We start from the raw sequence: 22,637 nt of genomic DNA on the forward strand, positions 1-22,637 counted from the left end.
AGAGATCAGGGTTTAGTGGTTAGAGGTTAGAGATCAGGGTTTAGTGGTTAGAGGTCAGGGTTAGAGGTTAGAGATCAGGGTTTAGTGGTTAAAGGTCAGGGTTTAGTGGTTAGAGGTTAGAGATCAGGGTTTAGTGGTTAGAGATCAGGGTTTAGAGGTTAGAGGTTAGAGATCAGGGTTTAGTGGTTAGAGGTCAGGGTTTAGTGGTTAGAAATCAGGGTTTAGTGGTTAGAGGTTAGAGATCAGGGTTTAGTGGTTAGAGGTTAGAGATCAGGGTTTAGTGGTTAGAGGTCAGGGTTAGAGGTTAGAAATCAGGGTTTAGTGGTTAGAGGTTAGAGATCATGGTTTAGTGGTTAGAGGTCAGGGTTTAGTGGTTAGTGGTTAGAGATCAGGGTTTAGTGGTTAGAATCAGGGTTTAGTGGTTAGAGATCAGGGTTTAGTGGTTAGAGGTCAGGGTTAGTGGTTAGAGGTCAGGGTTTAGTGGTTAGTGGTTAGATGTCAGGGGTTAGAGGTTAGAGATCAGGGTTTCGTGGTTAGAGGTTAGGGTTAGTGGTTAGAGGTCAGGGGTTAGAGGTTAGAGATCAGAGTTTAGTGGTTAGAGGTCAGGGTTAGTGGTTAGAGGTCAGGGTTTAGTGGTTAGTGGTTAGATGTCAGGGGTTAGAGGTTAGAGATCAGAGTTTAGTGGTTAGAGATCAGGGTTTAGTGGTTAGAGGTCAGGGTTAGTGGTTAGAGGTCAGGGGTTAGAGGTTAGAGATCAGAGTTTAGTGGTTAGAGATCAGGGTTTAGTGGTTAGAGGTCAGGGTTAGTGGTTAGAGGTCAGGGTTTAGTGGTTATTGGTTAGATGTCAGGGGTTAGAGATCAGGGTTTCGTGGTTAGAGGTCATGGTTTAGAGGTTAGAGATCAGGGTTTAGTGGTTAGAGATCAGGGTTTAGTGGTTAGAGGTCAGGGTTAGTGGTTAGTTGTCAGGGTTTAGTGGTTAGTGGTTAGATGTCAGGGGTTAGAGGTTAGGGTTTAGTGGTTGGAGGTTAGAGATCAGGGTTTCGTGGTTAGAGGTCATGGTTTAGAGGTTAGTGATCAGGGTTTAGTGGTTAGTGGTTAGATGTCAGGGGTTAGTGGTTAGAGGTCAGGGTTTAGTGGTTAGTGGTTAGATGTCAGGGGTTAGTGGTTAGTGATTAGAGGTCAGGGTTTAGTGGTTAGAGATCAGGGTTTCGTGGTTAGAGGTCAGGGTTTAGTGGTTAGAGGTCAGGGTTTTGTGGTTAGTGGTTAGATGTCAGGGTTTAGTGGTTAGAGATCAGGGTTTAGTGGTTAGAGGTCAGGGTTTAGTGGTTAGTGGTTAGAGATCAGGGTTTAGTGGTTAGAGGTCAGAGGTCAGGGTTTAGTGGTTAGATGTCAGGGTTTAGTGGTTAGATGTCAGGGGTTAGAGGTCAGGGTTCAGGGGTTAGATGTTAGAGGTCAAGGTTTAGTGGTTAGATGTCAGGGTTTAGTGGTTAGAGGTCAGGGTTTAGTGGTTAGATGTCAGGGTTTAGAGGTTAGTGGTCAGGGTTTAGTGGTTAGAGTTCAGGGTTTAGAGGTTAGAGGTTAGAGATCAGGGTTTAGAGGTTAGTGGTCAGGGTTTAGTGGTTAGAGGTCAGGGTTTAGTGGTTAGTGGTTAGAGGTCAGGGTTTAGAGGTTAGAGGTTAGAGATCAGGGGTTAGTGGTTAGAGATCAGGGTTTAGTGGTTAGAGGTCAGGGTTTAGAGGTTATGGGTTAGAGGTCAGGGGTTAGAGGTCAGGGGTTAGTGGTTAGAGGTTATGGGTCAGAGGTCAGGGGTTAGAGGTCAGGTGTTAGTGGTTAGAGGTTATGGGTTAGAGGTCAGGGGTTAGTGTAGAGGTTAAAGTATAACTGTGTGTTGTGGTTACAGTCTCACCTGCTGAGCGACGAGGTACCAGAGGACTGGGATAAAGGACCCGTTAAAGTTCTGGTCGGGAAGAACTTTGAGGCTGTCGCCCTCGACAACAACAAGAATGTCTTCGTAGAGTTCTGTAAGTCAACTATTCCTACCCAGCATCCTCTCTGTCTCTCTCCCAGCTGCCCCCTATCCTCTCTGTATCACTCATCAGCGGTTCTGTAAGTCAACTATTCCTACCCAGCTGTATCACTCATCAGCGGTTCTGTAAGTCAACTATTCCTACCCAGCTGTATCACTCATCAGCGGTTCTGTAAGTCAACTATTCCTACCCAGCTGTATCACTCATCACCGGTTCTGTAAGTCAACTATTCCTACCCAGCTGTATCACTCATCACCGGTTCTGTAAGTCAACTATTCCTACCCAGCTGTATCACTCATCACCGGTTCTGTAAGTCAACTATTCCTACCCAGCTGTATCACTCATCAGCGGTTCTGTAAGTCAACTATTCCTACCCAGCTGTATCACTCATCACCGGTTCTGTAAGTCAACTATTCCTACCCAGCTGTATCACTCATCACCGGTTCTGTAAGTCAACTATTCCTACCCAGCTGTATCACTCATCACCGGTTCTGTAAGTCAACTATTCCTACCCAGCTGTATCACTCATCAGCGGTTCTGTAAGTCAACTATTCCTACCCAGCTGTATCACTCATCACCGGTTCTGTAAGTCAACTATTCCTACCCAGCTGTATCACTCATCAGCGGTTCTGTAAGTCAACTATTCCTACCCAGCTGTATCACTCATCACCGGTTCTGTAAGTCAACTATTCCTACCCAGCTGTATCACTCATCAGCGGTTCTGTAAGTCAACTATTCCTACCCAGCTGTATCACTCATCAGCGGTTCTGTAAGTCAACTATTCCTACCCAGCTGTATCACTCCTCACCGGTTCTGTAAGTCAACTATTCCTACCCAGCTGTATCACTCATCACCGGTTCTGTAAGTCAACTATTCCTACCCAGCTGTATCACCGGTTCTGTAAGTCAACTATTCCTACCCAGCTGTATCACTCCTCACCGGTTCTGTAAGTCAACTATTCCTACCCAGCTGTATCACCGGTTCTGTAAGTCAACTATTCCTACCCAGCTGTATCACCGGTTCTGTAAGTCAACTATTCCTACCCAGCTGTGTCACTCATCAGCGGTTCTGTAAGTCAACTATTCCTACCCAGCTGTATCACTCATCAGCGGTTCTGTAAGTCAACTATTCCTAGACAGCTGTATCACTCATCACCGGTTCTGTAAGTCAACTATTCCTACCCAGCTGTATCACTCATCACCGGTTCTGTAAGTCAACTATTCCTACCCAGCTGTATCACTCATCAGCGGTTCTGTAAGTCAACTATTCCTACCCAGCTGTATCACCGGTTCTGTAAGTCAACTATTCCTACCCAGCTGTATCACCGGTTCTGTAAGTCAACTATTCCTACCCAGCTGTGTCACTCATCACCGGTTCAACGTCCAAGACGTGGTATAATACATCCTCTCTGTACTACAGGTCACTGCTCAAACAGACCAGCTGTGTCACTCATCAGCGGTTCAACGTCCAAGACGTGGTATAATACATCCTCTCTGTACTACAGGTCACTGCTCAAACAGACCAGCTGTGTCACTCACCACCGGTTCAACGTCCAAGACGTGGTATAATACATCCTCTCTGTACTACAGGTCACTGCTCAAACAGACCAGCTGTGTCACTCATCAGCGGTTCAACGTCCAAGACATAATACATCCTCTCTGTACTACAGGTCACTGCTCCAACAGACCAGCTGTGTCACTCACCACCGGTTCAACGTCCAAGACGTGGCATAATACATCCTCTCTGTACTTCAAGTCACTGCTCAAACAGACCAGCTGTGTCACTCACCACCGGTTCAACGTCCAAGACGTGGTATAATACATCCTCTCTGTACTACAGGTCACTGCTCAAACAGACCAGCTGTGTCACTCATCACCGGTTCAACGTCCAAGACGTAATACATCCTCTCTGTACTACAGGTCACTGCTCAAACAGACCAGCTGTGTCACTCACCACCGGTTCAACGTCCAAGACGTGGTATAATACATCCTCTCTGTACTACAGGTCACTGCTCAAACAAAAGAAACACCTGAGTAAATGAGGGGAAGTAAAGCAGGTGCTTCCACACATGTTCCTGAGTTCATTAAGCAATTAACATCCCATCATGCTTAGGGTCACGTATAAGAAGGCTGGGCAGGCCATTATTTTGGCCACGATGTCTCTGCTCCTATAGGATGACAATGTCCCCATCCACAGGGTGTGATTGGTCACTGAATGATGTAAACCATATGCTCCTATAGGATGACAAACGTCCCCATTCACAGGGTGTGATTGGTCACTGAATGATGTAAACCATATGCTCCTATAGGATGACAATGTCCCCATCCACAGGGGGTGTGATTGGTCACTGAATGATGTAAACCATATGCTCCTATAGGATGACAATGTCCCCACCCACAGGGTGTGATTGGTCACTGAATGATGTAAACCATATGCTCTGCTCCTATAGGATGACAATGTCCCCGTCCACAGGGTGTGTGATTGGTCACTGAATGATGTAAACCATATGCTTTGTAAGGAGCTGGCAGAGAAGTAACCCTAACTAGCTAGCTAACGTTAGCTAAAGATAGTGTGCCTGTGTGTAGATGCCCCATGGTGCGGTCACTGTAAGGAGCTGGCAGAGAAGTAACCCTAACTAGCTAGCTAACGTTAGCTAAAGATAGTGTGCCTGTGTGTAGATGCCCCATGGTGCGGTCACTGTAAGGAGCTGGCAGAGAGATGTAACCCTAACTAGCTAGCTAACGTTAGCTAAAGATAGTGTGCCTGTGTGTAGATGCCCCATGGTGCGGTCACTGTAAGGAGCTGGTAGAGAAGTAACCCTAACTAGCTAGCTAACGTTAGCTAAAGATAGTGTGCCTGTGTGTAGATGCCCCATGGTGCGGTCACTGTAAGGAGCTGACTCCAGTCTGGGAGAAGCTGGCAGAGAAGTAACCCTAACTAGCTAGCTAACGTTAGCTAAAGATAGTGTGCCTGTGTGTAGATGCCCCATGGTGCGGTCACTGTAAGGAGCTGGTAGAGAAGTAACCCTAACTAGCTAGCTAACGTTAGCTAAAGATAGTGTGCCTGTGTGTAGATGCCCCATGGTGCGGTCACTGTAAGGAGCTGGCTCCAGTCTGGGAGAAGCTGGCAGAGAAGTACGCTGACCGGGATGACATCATCATTGCAAAGATTGATGCCACGACCAATGAGGTGGAGGGAGTGTCTGTGTCTGGTTTCCCTACATTACGATACTACCCTGCTGGAGAAGACAGCAAGGTAACCTTTAACCCCTAACCTCTGACCCTAACCTTAACTTCTGACCCTAACCAAATGAGGTGGAGGGAGTGTCTGTGTCTGGTTTCCCTACACTACGATACTACCCTGCTGGAGAAGACAGCAAGGTAACCTTTAACCCCTAACCTCTGACCCTAACCTTAACCTCTGACCCTAACCTTAACTTCTGACCCTAACCAAATGAGGTGGAGGGAGTGTCTGTGTCTGGTTTCCCTACACTATGGTACTACCCTGCTGGAGAAGACAGCAAGGCAACCTTTAACCCCTAACCTCTGACCCTAACCTTAACCTCTGACCCTAACCAAATGAGGTGGAGGGAGTGTCTGTGTCTGGTTTCCCTACACTACGATACTACCCTGCTGGAGAAGACAGCAAGGTAACCTTTAACCCCTAACCTCTGACCCTAACCTTAACTTCTGACCCTAACCAAATGAGGTGGAGGGAGTGTCTGTGTCTGGTTTCCCTACACTACGATACTACCCTGCTGGAGAAGACAGCAAGGTAACCTTTAACCCCTAACCTCTGACCCTAACCTTAACCTCTGACCCTAACCAAATGAGGTGGAGGGAGTGTCTGTGTCTGGTTTCCCTACACTACGATACTACCCTGCTGGAGAAGACAGCAAGGTAACCTTTAACCCCTAACCTCTGACCCTAACCTTAACCTCTGACCCTAACCTTAACCTCTGACCCTAACCAAATGAGGTGGAGGGAGTGTCTGTGTCTGGTTTCCCTACACTACGGTACTACCCTGCTGGAGAAGACAGCAAGGTACCCTTTAACCCCTAACCTCTGACCCTAACCTTAACTTCTGACCCTAACCAAATGAGGTGGAGGGAGTGTCTGTGTCTGCTTTTCCTACACCACGATACTACCCTGCTGGAGAAGACAGCAAGGTAACCTTTAACCCCTAACCTCTGACCCTGGAGGGAGTCACACACAATCTGTCGGAAGGAGAGAAAGAATAAACTGTCCCACCTCTATCACAAACTACATCGTTCCACCTCTATCACAAACTACACCGTCCCACCTCTATCACAAACTACACCGTCACACCTCTATCACAAACTACACCGTCACACCTCTATCACAAACTACACCGTCCCACCTCTATCACAAACTACACCGTCACACCTCTATCACAAACTACACCGTCACACCTCTATCAAAAACTACACCGTCACACCTCTATCACAAACGACACCGTCACACCTCTATCACAAACTACACCGTCACACCTCTATCACAAACTACACCGTCCCACCTCTATCACAAACTACACCGTCACACCTCTATCAAAAACTACACCGTCACACCTCTATCAAAAACTACACCGTCACACCTCTATCACAAACTACACCGTCCCACCTCTATCACAAACTACACCGTCCCACCTCTATCACAAACTACACCGTCACACCTCTATCACAAACTACACCGTTCCACCTCTGTCACAAACTACACCGTCACACCTCTGTCACAAACTACACCGTCACACCTCTGTCACAAACTACACCGTCACACCTCTGTCACAAACTACACCGTCACACCTCTATCACAAACTACACCGTCACGCCTCTATCACAAACTACACCGTCACGCCTCTATCACAAACTACACCGTCACGCCTCTATCACAAACTACACCGTCACACCTCTATCACAAACTACACCGTCACACCTCTATCACAAACTACACCGTCACACCTCTATCACAAACTACACCGTCAAACCTCTATCACAAACTACACCGTCCCACCTCTATCACAAACTACACCGTCACACCTCTATCACAAACTACACCGTCACACCTCTATCAAAAACTACACCGTCACACCTCTATCACAAACTACACCGTCACACCTCTATCACAAACTACACCGTCACACCTCTATCAGAAACTACACCGTCCCACCTCTATCACAAACTACACCTCTATCACAAACTACACCGTCCCACCTCTATCACAAACTACACCGTCACACCTCTATCACAAACTACACCGTCCCACCTCTATCACAAACTACACCGTCACACCTCTATCACAAACTACACCGTCCCACCTCTATCACAAACTACACCGTCACACCTCTATCACAAACTACACTGTCACGCCTCTATCACAAACTACACCGTCCCACCTCTATCCTACACCGTCACACCTCTATCACAAACTACACTGTCACACCTCTATCACAAACTACACTGTCACACCTCTATCACAAACTACACCGTCCCACCTCTATCACAAACTACACCGTCCCACCTCTATCACAAACTACACCGTCACACCTCTATCACAAACTATACCGTCACACCACTATCACAAACTACACCGTCCCACCTCTATCACAAACTACACCGTCACACCTCTATCACAAACTACACCGTCACACCACTATCACAAACTACACCGTCCCACCTCTATCACAAACTACACCTCTATCACAAACTACACCGTCCCACCTCTATCACAAACTACACCGTCCCACCTCTATCACAAACTACACCATCACACCTCTATCACAAACTATACCGTCACACCTCTATCACAAACTACACCGTCACACCTCTATCACAAACTACACCGCCCCACCTCTATCACAAACTACACCGTCACACCTCTATCACAAACTACACCATCACACCTCTATCACAAACTACACCGTCCCACCTCTATCACAAACTACACCATCCCACCTCTATCACAAACTACACCGTCACACCTCTATCACAAACTACACCGTCCCACCTCTATCACAAACTACACCGTCACACCTCTATCACAAACTATACCGTCACACCTCTATCACAAACTACACCGTTCCACCTCTATCACAAACTACACCGTCACACCTCTATCACAAACGACACCGTCACACCTCTATCACAAACTACACCGTCCCACCTCTATCACAAACTACACCGTCCCACCTCTATCACAAACTACACAGTCACACCTCTATCACAAACTACACCGTCACACCTCTATCACAAACTACACCGTCCCACCTCTATCACAAACTACACCGTCCCACCTCTATCACAAACTACACCGTCACACCTCTATCAGAAACTACACCGTCACACCTCTATCACAAACGACACCGTCACACCTCTATCACAAACGACACCGTCACACCTCTATCACAAACGACACCGTCACACCTCTATCACAAACTACACCGTCACACCTCTATCAAAAACTACACCGTCACACCTCTATCACAAACTACACCGTCCCACCTCTATCACAAACTACACCGTCCCACCTCTATCACAAACTACACCGTCACACCTCTATCACAAACGACACCGTCCCACCTCTATCACAAACTACACCGTCACACCTCTATCACAAACTACACCGTCACACCTCTGTCACAAACTACACCGTCACACCTCTGTCACAAACTACACCGTCACGCCTCTATCACAAACTACACCGTCACGCCTCTATCACAAACTACACCGTCACGCCTCTATCACAAACTACACCGTCACACCTCTATCACAAACTACACCGTCACACCTCTATCACAAACTACACCGTCACACCTCTATCACAAACTACACCGTCAAACCTCTATCACAAACTACACCGTCCCACCTCTATCACAAACTACACCGTCACACCTCTATCACAAACTACACCGTCACACCTCTATCAAAAACTACACCGTCACACCTCTATCACAAACTACACCGTCACACCTCTATCACAAACTACACCGTCACACCTCTATCAGAAACTACACCGTCCCACCTCTATCACAAACTACACCTCTATCACAAACTACACCGTCCCACCTCTATCACAAACTACACCGTCACACCTCTATCACAAACTACACCGTCCCACCTCTATCACAAACTACACCGTCACACCTCTATCACAAACTACACCGTCCCACCTCTATCACAAACTACACCGTCACACCTCTATCACAAACTACACTGTCACGCCTCTATCACAAACTACACCGTCCCACCTCTATCCTACACCGTCACACCTCTATCACAAACTACACTGTCACACCTCTATCACAAACTACACTGTCACACCTCTATCACAAACTACACCGTCCCACCTCTATCACAAACTACACCGTCACACCTCTATCACAAACTACACCGTCACACCTCTATCACAAACTATACCGTCACACCACTATCACAAACTACACCGTCCCACCTCTATCACAAACTACACCGTCACACCTCTATCACAAACTACACCGTCACACCACTATCACAAACTACACCGTCCCACCTCTATCACAAACTACACCTCTATCACAAACTACACCGTCCCACCTCTATCACAAACTACACCGTCCCACCTCTATCACAAACTACACCGTCACACCTCTATCACAAACGACACCGTCACACCTCTATCACAAACTACACCGTCACACCTCTATCAAAAACTACACCGTCACACCTCTATCACAAACTACACCGTCCCACCTCTATCACAAACTACACCGTCCCACCTCTATCACAAACTACACCGTCACACCTCTATCACAAACGACACCGTCCCACCTCTATCACAAACTACACCGTCACACCTCTATCACAAACTACACCGTCACACCTCTGTCACAAACTACACCGTCACACCTCTGTCACAAACTACACCGTCACGCCTCTATCACAAACTACACCGTCACGCCTCTATCACAAACTACACCGTCACGCCTCTATCACAAACTACACCGTCACACCTCTATCACAAACTACACCGTCACACCTCTATCACAAACTACACCGTCACACCTCTATCACAAACTACACCGTCAAACCTCTATCACAAACTACACCGTCCCACCTCTATCACAAACTACACCGTCACACCTCTATCACAAACTACACCGTCACACCTCTATCAAAAACTACACCGTCACACCTCTATCACAAACTACACCGTCACACCTCTATCACAAACTACACCGTCACACCTCTATCAGAAACTACACCGTCCCACCTCTATCACAAACTACACCTCTATCACAAACTACACCGTCCCACCTCTATCACAAACTACACCGTCACACCTCTATCACAAACTACACCGTCCCACCTCTATCACAAACTACACCGTCACACCTCTATCACAAACTACACCGTCCCACCTCTATCACAAACTACACCGTCACACCTCTATCACAAACTACACTGTCACGCCTCTATCACAAACTACACCGTCCCACCTCTATCCTACACCGTCACACCTCTATCACAAACTACACTGTCACACCTCTATCACAAACTACACTGTCACACCTCTATCACAAACTACACCGTCCCACCTCTATCACAAACTACACCGTCCCACCTCTATCACAAACTACACCGTCACACCTCTATCACAAACTATACCGTCACACCACTATCACAAACTACACCGTCCCACCTCTATCACAAACTACACCGTCACACCTCTATCACAAACTACACCGTCACACCACTATCACAAACTACACCGTCCCACCTCTATCACAAACTACACCTCTATCACAAACTACACCGTCCCACCTCTATCACAAACTACACCGTCCCACCTCTATCACAAACTACACCATCACACCTCTATCACAAACTATACCGTCACACCTCTATCACAAACTACACCGTCACACTTCTATCACAAACTACACCGCCCCACCTCTATCACAAACTACACCGTCACACCTCTATCACAAACTACACCATCACACCTCTATCACAAACTACACCGTCCCACCTCTATCACAAACTACACCATCCCACCTCTATCACAAACTACACCGTCACACCTCTATCACAAACTACACCGTCCCACCTCTATCACAAACTACACCGTCACACCTCTATCACAAACTATACCGTCACACCTCTATCACAAACTACACCGTCACACCTCTATCACAAACTACACCGTCCCACCTCTATCACAAACTACACCGTCACACCTCTATCACAAACGACACCGTCACACCTCTATCACAAACTACACCGTCCCACCTCTATCACAAACTACACCGTCCCACCTCTATCACAAACTACACAGTCACACCTCTATCACAAACTACACCGTCACACCTCTATCACAAACTACACCGTCCCACCTCTATCACAAACTACACCGTCCCACCTCTATCACAAACTACACCGTCACACCTCTATCAGAAACTACACCGTCACACCTCTATCACAAACGACACCGTCACACCTCTATCACAAACGACACCGTCACACCTCTATCACAAACGACACCGTCACACCTCTATCACAAACTACACCGTCACACCTCTATCACAAACTACACCGTCCCACCTCTATCACAAACTACACCGTCACACCTCTATCACAAACTACACCGTCACACCTCTATCACAAACGACACCGTCACACCTCTATCACAAACGACACCGTCACACCTCTATCACAAACTACACCGTCACACCTCTATCACAAACTACACCGTCACACCTCTATCAGAAACTACACCGTCCCACCTCTATCACAAACTACACCGTCCCACCTCTATCACAAACGACACCGTCACACCTCTATCACAAACTACACCGTCCCACCTCTATCACAAACGACACCGTCACACCTCTATCACAAACGACACCGTCACACCTCTATCACAAACTACACCGTCACGCCTCTATCACAAACTACACCGTCCCGCCTCTATCACAAACTACACCGTCACACCTCTATCACAAACTACACCGTCACACCTCTATCACAAACTACACCGTCACACCTCTATCACAAACTACACCGTCCCACCTCTATCACAAACTACACCGTCACACCTCTATCACAAACTACACCGTCACACCTCTATCACAAACTACACCATCACACCTCTATCACAAACTACACCGTCCCACCGCTATCACAAACTACACCGTCACACCTCTATCACAAACTACACCGTCCCACCTCTATCACAAACTACACCTCTATCACAAACTACACCTCTATCACAAACTACACCGTCCCACCTCTATCACAAACTACACCTCTATCACAAACTACACCTCTATCACTAACTACACCGTCCCACCTCTATCACAAACTACACCGTCCCACCTCTATCACAAACTACACCGTCACACCTCTATCACAAACTACACCGTCCCACCTCTATCACAAACTACACCGTCACACCTCTATCACAAACTACAACGTCACACCTCTATCACAAACTACACCGTCCCACCTCTATCACAAACTACACCGTCCCACCTCTATCACAAACTACAACGTCACACCTCTATCACAAACTACACCGTCCCACCTCTATCACAAACTACACCTCTATCACAAACTACACCGTCCCACCTCTATCACAAACTACACCGTCCCACCTCTATCACAAACTACACCGTCACACCTCTATCACAAACGACACCGTCACACCTCTATCACAAACTACACCGTCCCACCTCTATCACAAACTACACCGTCACACCTCTATCACAAACTACACCGTCCCACCTCTATCACAAACGACACCGTCACACCTCTATCACAAACGACACCGTCACACCTCTATCACAAACTACACCTCTATCACAAACTACACCGTCCCACCTCTATCACAAACTACACCTCTATCACAAACTACACCGTCACACCCCTATCACAAACTACACCGTCCCACCTCTATCACAAACTACACCGTCCCACCTCTATCACAAACTACACCATCACGCCTCTATCACGAACTACACCGTCACACCTCTATCCTACACCGTCCCACCTCTATCACAAACTACACCGTCCCACCTCTATCACAAACTACACCGTCCCACCTCTATCACAAACTACACCATCAAACCTCTATCACAAACTACACCGTCCCACCGCTATCACAAACTACACCGTCACACCACTATCACAAACTACACCGTCACACCTCTATCACAAACTATACCGTCACACCTCTATCACAAACTACACCGCCACACCTCTATCACAAACTACACCTCTATCACAAACTACACCGTCCCACCTCTATCACAAACTACACCGTCACACCTCTATCCTACACCGTCACACCTCTATCACAAACTACACCATCACACCTCTATCACAAACTACACCGTCACACCTCTATCACAAATTACACCGTCACACCTCTATCACAAACTACACCGTCCCACCTCTATCACAAACTACACTGTCACACCTCTATCACAAACTACACCGTCACACCTCTATCACAAACTACACCGTCACACCTCTATCACAAACTACAGTGTCCCACCTCTATCCTACACCGTCACACCTCTATCACAAACTACACCATCACACCTCTATCACAAACTACACCGTCACACCTCTATCACAAATTACACCGTCACACCTCTATCACAAACTACACCGTCCCACCTCTATCACAAACTACACTGTCACACCTCTATCACAAACTACACCGTCACACCTCTATCACAAACTACACCGTCACACCTCTATCACAAACTACATCTATCACAAACTACACCGTCCCACCTCTATCACAAACTACACCGTCACACCTCCATCACAAACTACACCGTCCCACCTCCATCACAAACTACATCTATCACAAACTACACCGTCCCACCTCTATCACAAACTACACCGTCACACCTCTATCACAAACTACACCGTCACACCTCTATCACAAACTACACCGTCCCACCTCTATCACAAACTACACCGTCCCACCTCTATCACAAACTATACCTCTATCACAAACTACACCGTCCCACCTCTATCACAAACTACACCGTCACACCTCTATCACAAACTACACCGTCACACCTCTATCACAAACTACACCGTCCCACCTCTATCACAAACTACACCGTCCCACCTCTATCACAAACTATACCTCTATCACAAACTACACCGTCCCACCTCTATCACAAACTACACCGTCACACCTCTATCACAAACTACACCGTCACACCTCTATCACAAACTATACCGTCACACCTCTATCACAAACTACACCGTCACACCTCTATCACAAACGACACCGTCACACCTCTATCACAAACTACACCGTCACACCACTATCACAAACTACACCGTCACACCTCTATCACAAACTACACCGTCACACCTCTATCACAAACTACACCGTTCCACCTCTATCACAAACTACACCGTCACACCTCTATCACAAACTACACCGTCACGCCTCTATCACAAACTACACCGTCCAACCCCTATATCCCTATCATTCACTCTGTCTCTCGCTCTGTGTCTGATAAAAACCAGTCACACCTGAAAGTCTGTCTACTATAAAATACACTCTAAGTCTCTCTCTGTGTGTGATGTGTGGTGTGCGTGTGTGTGTGTGTGTGTGTGTGTGCGTGCGTGCGTGCGTGCGTGCGTGTGTGTGTGTGTGTAGGAGGTAGAATACAGCGGGACCAGAGACTTGGAGACGTTTGCTTTGTTCCTGGACAATGGAGGACAGCTTCCGAAGGCAGAAGAGAAGGAAGAGAGAGACGAGGAGGAAGAGGATGATGATGATGATGAAGATGAAGAGGAGGTGAAGTTGAACTTACCTGACTAATTATGCAAACCACTCCCACTCTAAGCTCTTTAGACCAATCCCCTGTCACTTTTAATACAAACCCCTCCCACTAAGGTCTTTTGACCAATCCCTTGTCACTTTTAATACAAACCCCTCCCACTCCAGCTCTCTTGACCAATCCCTTCTCTCCTTCTGACAGGTCACTGATGAGTCATCGCCACCGCCAGCCAATGAGACGTCTAAAGACGAGCTGTAAAGTCAGAGGACCGAACCAATCAAGAGTAGTTTATTGGTTTCTATGGTTCCTCTTGGTTTAATAATAAAAGTGATTTGATTCTGAAGTCTGGAGTGGTGAGTCTTTATAGAGGAGAGGAGACGAGAAGAGGAAACAAGGATAAACAACAAGGAGAGGAGATGACGAGAGGAAACAATTTTAGACTGTTGAGATGCACACAGAGATAGAGACACAGATAGTGAGAGAGACAGAGACAGAGACAGAGACAGAGAGAGAGAGAGAGAGACACAGAGATAGAGACACAGATAGCGAGAGAGACAGAGACAGACAGAGAGAGAGAGACACAGAGACAGAGACAGAGACAGAGAGAGAGAGACACAGAGACAGAGACAGAGACACAGATAGCGAGAGAGACAGAGACAGAGAGAGAGAGACACAGAGACAGAGACACAGAGAGAGACAGAGATCAAATAACATTGTATTTGTCACATGCGCCGAATAAAACAGGTGTAGACCTTACCGTGAAATGTTTACTAACAAACCCTTAACCAACAGGTGTAGACCTTACCGTGAAATGTTTACTAACAAACCCTTAACCAACAGGTGTAGACCTTACCGTGAAATGTTTACTAACAAACCCTTAACAAACAATGCAGTTTTACGAAAATAGAGTTACGAAAATATTTACTAGATAAACTAAAGTAAAACTAAATAAAAAGTAACACAATAAAATAACAATAACGAGGTTATATATACATGTACCGGTACAGAGTCAATGTGGAGGCTATATACAGGGGGTACCGGTACAGAGTCAATGTGGAGGCTATATACAGGGTGTTACGGTACAGAGTCAATGAGGAGGCTATATACAGGGTGTTACGGTACAGAGTCAATGTGGAGGCTATATACAGGGGGTACCGGTACAGAGTCAATGTGGAGGTTATATACAGGGGGTACCGGTACAGAGTTAATGTGGAGGCTATATACAGGGTGTTACGGTACAGAGTCAATGTGGAGGCTATATACAGGGTGTTACGGTACAGAGTCAGTGTGGAGACTATATACAGGGGGTACCAGTACAGAGTCAATGTGGAGGCTATATACAGGGTATTACGGTACAGAGTCAATGTGGAGGCTACATACACGGGGTACCGGTACAGAGTCAATGTGGAGACTATATACAGGGGGTTACGGTACAGAGTCAATGTGGAGGCTATATACAGGGTGTTACGGTACAGAGTCAATGTGGAGGCTATATACAGGGGGTACCGGTACAGAGTCAATGTGGAGGCTATATACAGGGGGTACTGGTACAGATTCAATGTGGAGACTATATACAGGGGGTACCGGTACAGAGTCAATGTGGAGGCTATATAAAGGGGGTACCGGTACAGAGTCAATGTGGAGGCTATATACAGGGGGTACCGGTACAGAGTCAATGTGGAGGCTAAATACAGGGGGTACCGGTACAGAGTCAATGTGGAGGCTATATACAGGGTGTTATGGTACAGAGTCAATGTGGAGGCTATATACAGGGGGTACCGGTACAGAGTCAATGTGGAGGCTATATACAGGGTATTACGGTACAGAGTCAATGTGGAAGCTATATACAGGGTGTACCGGTATAGAGTCAATGTGGAGGCTATATACAGGGGGTACCGGAACAGAGTCAATGTGGAGGCTATATACAGGGGGTACCGGTACAGAGTCAATGTGGAGGCTATATACAGGGGGTACCGGTACAGAGTCAATGTGGAGGCTATATAAAGGGTGTTACGGTACAGAGTCAATGTGGAGGCTATATACAGGGGGTACCAGAGTCAATGTGGAGGCTATATACAGGTATTACGGTACAGAGTCAATGTGGAGGCTATATACAGGGTGTTATGGTACAGAGTCAATGTGGAGGCTATATACAGGGGGTACCGGTACAGAGTCAATGTGGAGGCTATATACAGGGGGGTACTGGTACAGAGTCAATGTGGAGGCTATATACAGGGGGGTACTGGTACAGAGTCAATGTGGAGGCTATATACAGGGGGGTACCGGTACAGAGTCAATGTGGAGGCTATATACAGGGGGTACCGGTACAGAGTCAATGTGGAGGCTATATACAGGGTGTACCGGTACAGAGTCAATGTGGAGGCTATATACAGGGGGTACCGGTACAGAGTCAATCTGGAGGCTATATACAGGGTATTACGGTACAGAGTCAATGTGGAGACTATATACAGGGGGGTACCGGTACAGAGTCAATGTGGAGGCTATATACAGGGGGTACCGGTACAGAGTCAATGTGGAGGCTATATACAGGGTGTTACGGTACAGAGTCAATGTGGAGGCTATATACAGGGGGTACCGGTACAGAGTCAATGTGGAGACTATATACAGGGGGTACCGGTACAGAGTCAATGTGGAGACTATATACAGGGGGTACCGGTACAGAGTCAATGTGGAGGCTATATACAGGGGGTACCGGTACAGAGTCAATGTGGAGACTATATACAGGGGGTACCGGTACAGAGTCAATGTGGAGGTTATATACATGGGGTACCGGTACAGAGTCAATGTGGAGGCTATATACAGGGTGTTACGGTCAAGAGTCAATGTGGAGACTATATACAGGGGGTACCGGTACAGAGTCAATGTGGAGACTATATACAGGGTGTTACGGTACAGAGTCAATGTGGAGGCTATATACAGGGGGTACCGGTACAGAGTCAATGTGGAGGCTATATACAGGATGTTACGGTACAGAGTCAATGTGGAGACTATATACAGGGGGTACCGGTACAGAGTCAGTGTGGAGGCTATATACAGGGTGTTGCGGTACAGAGTCAATGTGGAGACTATATACAGGGGGTACCGGTACAGAGTCAATGTGGAGGTTAAATACAGGGTATTACGGTACAGAGTCAATGTGGAGGCTATATACAGGGGGTACCGGTACAGAGTCAATGTGGAGGCTATATACAGGGGGTACCGGTACAGAGTCAATGTGGAGGCTATATACAGGGGGTACCGGTACAGAGTCAATGTGGAGGCTATATACAGGGTGTTACGGTACAGAGTCAATGTGGAGACTATATACAGGGGGTACCGGTACAGAGTCAATGTGGAGGTTATATACAGGGTATTACGGTACAGAGTCAATGTGGAGGCTATATACAGGGTGTTACGGTACAGAGTCAATGTGGAGGCTATATACAGGGGGTACCGGTACAGAGTCAATGTGGAGGCTATATACAGGGGGGTACCCGTACAGAGTCAATGTGGAGTCTATATACAGGGGGTACCGGTACAGAGTCAATGTGGAGGCTATATAAAGGGTGTTACAGTACAGAGTCAATGTGGAGGCTATATACAGGGGGTACCGGTACAGAGTCAATGTGGAGGCTATATACAGGGTGTTACGGTACAGAGTCAATGTGGAGGCTATATACAGGGGGTACCGGTACAGAGTCAATGTGGAGGCTATATACAGGGTGTACCGGTACAGAGTCAATGTGGAGGCTATATACAGGGTATTACGGTACAGAGTCAATGTGGAGGCTATATACAGGGGGTACCGGTACAGAGTCAATGTGGAGACTATATACAGGGTGTTACGGTACAGAGTCAATGTGGAGACTATATACAGGGTGTTATGGTACAGAGTCAATGTAGAGGCTATATACAGGGGGTACCGGTACAGAGTCAATGTAGAGGCTATATACAGGGGGTACCGGTACAGAGTCAATGTAGAGGCTATATACAGGGGGTACCGGTACAGAGTCAATGTGGAGGCTATATACAGGGGGTACCGGTACAGAGTCAATGTGGAGGCTATATACAGGGTGTTACGGTACAGAGTCAATGTGGAGGCTATATACAGGGTGTTACGGTACAGAGTCAATGTGGAGGCTATATACAGGATGTTACGGTACAGAGTCAATGTGGAGGCTATATACAGGGGGTACCGGTACAGAGTCAATGTGGAGGCTATATACAGGATGTTACGGTACAGAGTCAATGTGGAGACTATATACAGGGGGTACCGGTACAGAGTCAACGTGGAGGCTATATACAGGGTGTTACGGTACAGAGTCAGTGTGGAGGCTATATACAGGGTGTTACGGTACAGAGTCAATGTGGAGACTATATACAGGGGGTACCGGTACAGAGTCAATGTGGAGGTTAAATACAGGGTATTACGGTACAGAGTCAATGTGGAGGCTATATACAGGGGGTACCGGTACAGAGTCAATGTGGAGGCTATATACAGGGTGTTACGGTACAGAGTCAATGTGGAGGCTATATACAGGGGGTACCGGTACAGAGTCAATGTGGAGGTTATATACAGGGTATTACGGTACAGAGTCAATGTGGAGGCTATATACAGGGTGTTACGGTACAGAGTCAATGTGGAGGCTATATACAGGGGGTACCGGTACAGAGTCAATGTGGAGGCTATATACAGGGGGGTACCCGTACAGAGTCAATGTGGAGTCTATATACAGGGGGTACCGGTACAGAGTCAATGTGGAGGCTATATACAGGGTGTTACAGTACAGAGTCAATGTGGAGGCTATATACAGGGGGTACCGGTACAGAGTCAATGTGGAGGCTATATACAGGGTGTTACGGTACAGAGTCAATGTGGAGGCTATATACAGGGGGTACCGGTACAGAGTCAATGTGGAGGCTATATACAGGGTGTACCGGTACAGAGTCAATGTGGAGGCTATATACAGGGTATTACGGTACAGAGTCAATGTGGAGGCTATATACAGGGGGTACCGGTACAGAGTCAATGTGGAGACTATATACAGGGTGTTACGGTACAGAGTCAATGTGGAGACTATATACAGGGTGTTATGGTACAGAGTCAATGTAGAGGCTATATACAGGGGGTACCGGTACAGAGTCAATGTAGAGGCTATATACAGGGGGTACCGGTACAGAGTCAATGTAGAGGCTATATACAGGGGGTACCGGTACAGAGTCAATGTGGAGGCTATATACAGGGGGTACCGGTACAGAGTCAATGTGGAGGCTATATACAGGGTGTTACGGTAAAGAGTCAATGTGGAGGCTATATACAGGGTGTTACGGTACAGAGTCAATGTGGAGGCTATATACAGGATGTTACGGTACAGAGTCAATGTGGAGGCTATATACAGGGGGTACCGGTACAGAGTCAATGTGGAGGCTATATACAGGGGGTACCGGTACAGAGTCAATGTGGAGACTATATACAGGGGGTACTGGTACAGAGTCAATGTGGAGGCTATATACAGGGGGTACCGGTACAGAGTCAATGTGGAGGCTATATACAGGGTGTTACGGTACAGAGTCAATGTGGAGACTATATACAGGGGGTACCGGTACAGAGTCAATGTGGGGGCTATATACAGGGTGTTACGGTACAGAGTCAATGTGGAGGCTATTTACAGGGTGTTACGGTACAGAGTCAATGTGGAGGCTAAATACAGGGGGTACCGGTACAGAGTCAATGTGGAGGCTATATACAGGGTGTTATGGTACAGAGTCAATGTGGAGGCTATATACAGGGGGTACCGGTACAGAGTCAATGTGGAGGCTATATACAGGGGGTACCGGTACAGAGTCAATGTGGAGGCTATATACAGGGTGTTACGGTACAGAGTCAATGTTGAGGCTATATACAGGGGGTACCGGTACAGAGTCAATGTGGAGGCTATATACAGGGGGTACCAGTACAGAGTCAATGTCGAAGCTATATACAGGGTGTTACGGTACAGAGTCAATGTGGAGGCTATATACAGGGGGTACCGGTACAGAGTCAATGTGGAGGCTATATACAGGATGTTACGGTACAGAGTCAATGTGGAGGCTATATACAGGGGGGTACCGGTACAGAGTCAATGTGGAGGCTATATACAGGGGGGTACCGGTACAGAGTCAATGTGGAGGCTATATACAGGGGGGTACCGGTACAGAGTCAATGTGGAGGCTATATACAGGGGGTACCGGTACAGAGTCAATGTGGAGACTATATACAGGGGGTACCGGTACAGAGTCAATGTGGAGGCTATATACAGGGTGTTACGGTACAGAGTCAGTGTGGAGGCTATATACAGGGTGTTACGGTACAGAGTCAATGTGGAGACTATATACAGGGGGTACTGGTACAGAGTCAATGTGGAGGTTAAATACAGGGTATTACGGTACAGAGTCAATGTGGAGGCTATATACAGGGGGTACCGGTACAGAGTCAATGTGGAGGCTATATACAGGGGGTACCGGTACAGAGTCAATGTGGAGGCTATATACAGGGGGTACCGGTACAGAGTCAATGTGGAGGCTACATACAGGGTGTTACGGTACAGAGTCAATGTGGAGACTATATACAGGGGGTACCGGTACAGAGTCAATGTGGAGGTTATATACAGGGTATTACGGTACAGAGTCAATGTGGAGGCTATATACAGGGTGTTACGGTACAGAGTCAATGTGGAGGCTATATACAGGGGGTACCGGTACAGAGTCAATGTGGAGGCTATATACAGGGTGTACCGGTACAGAGTCAATGTGGAGGCTATATACAGGGTATTACGGTACAGAGTCAATGTGGAGGCTATATACAGGGGGTACCGGTACAGAGTCAATGTGGAGACTATATACAGGGTGTTACGGTACAGAGTCAATGTGGAGACTATATACAGGGTGTTATGGTACAGAGTCAATGTAGAGGCTATATACAGGGGGTACCGGTACAGAGTCAATGTAGAGGCTATATACAGGGGGTACCGGTACAGAGTCAATGTAGAGGCTATATACAGGGGGTACCGGTACAGAGTCAATGTGGAGGCTATATACAGGGGGTACCGGTACAGAGTCAATGTGGAGGCTATATACAGGGTGTTACGGTACAGAGTCAATGTGGAGGCTATATACAGGGTGTTACGGTACAGAGTCAATGTGGAGGCTATATACAGGGTGTTACGGTACAGAGTCAATGTTGAGGCTATATACAGGGTGTTACGGTACAGAGTCAATGTGGAGGCTATATACAGGGTGTTACGGTACAGAGTCAATGTGGAGACTATATACAGGGGGTACCGGTACAGAGTCAATGTGGAGGCTATATACAGGGGGTACCGGTACAGAGTCAATGTGGAGGCTATATACAGGGGGTACCGGTACAGAGTCAATGTGGAGGCTATATACAGGGTGTTACGGTACAGAGTCAATGTGGAGACTATATACAGGGTGTTACGGTACAGAGTCAATGTGGAGACTATATACAGGGGGTACCGGTACAGAGTCAATGTGGGGGCTATATACAGGGGGTACCGGTACAGAGTCAATGTGGAGGCTATATACAGGGGGTACCGGTACAGAGTCAATGTGGAGACTATATACAGGGGGTACTGGTACAGAGTCAATGTGGAGGCTATATACAGGGGGTACCGGTACAGAGTCAATGTGGAGGCTATATACAGGGTGTTACGGTACAGAGTCAATGTGGAGACTATATACAGGGGGTACCGGTACAGAGTCAATGTGGGGGCTATATACAGGGTGTTACGGTACAGAGTCAAT

At 47.2% G+C, this 22,637-nt stretch overlaps 1 protein-coding gene across 2 annotated transcripts in view; it reads left to right on the forward strand.

Moving 5' to 3' along the window:
* LOC129842403 (protein disulfide-isomerase A2-like) overlaps nucleotides 1–15,177 on the forward strand; it is a 43,303-nt gene extending 28,126 nt beyond the window's left edge. For both annotated transcript variants that reach the window (XM_055910945.1, XM_055910944.1), the window contains exons 9-12: nucleotides 1,901–2,021; nucleotides 5,101–5,282; nucleotides 14,711–14,851; nucleotides 15,036–15,177. In XM_055910945.1, the coding sequence (XP_055766920.1) occupies nucleotides 1,901–2,021; nucleotides 5,101–5,282; nucleotides 14,711–14,851; nucleotides 15,036–15,092 (501 nt within the window). In that variant the 3' untranslated portion in view covers nucleotides 15,093–15,177. The remainder of the gene's footprint in view (nucleotides 1–1,900; nucleotides 2,022–5,100; nucleotides 5,283–14,710; nucleotides 14,852–15,035) is intronic.
* Nucleotides 15,178–22,637: the final 7,460 nt, after the last annotated feature.

This window comes from Salvelinus fontinalis, unplaced genomic scaffold (assembly GCF_029448725.1).
Source record: "Salvelinus fontinalis isolate EN_2023a unplaced genomic scaffold, ASM2944872v1 scaffold_0037, whole genome shotgun sequence".
NCBI lineage: Eukaryota > Metazoa > Chordata > Actinopteri > Salmoniformes > Salmonidae > Salvelinus > Salvelinus fontinalis.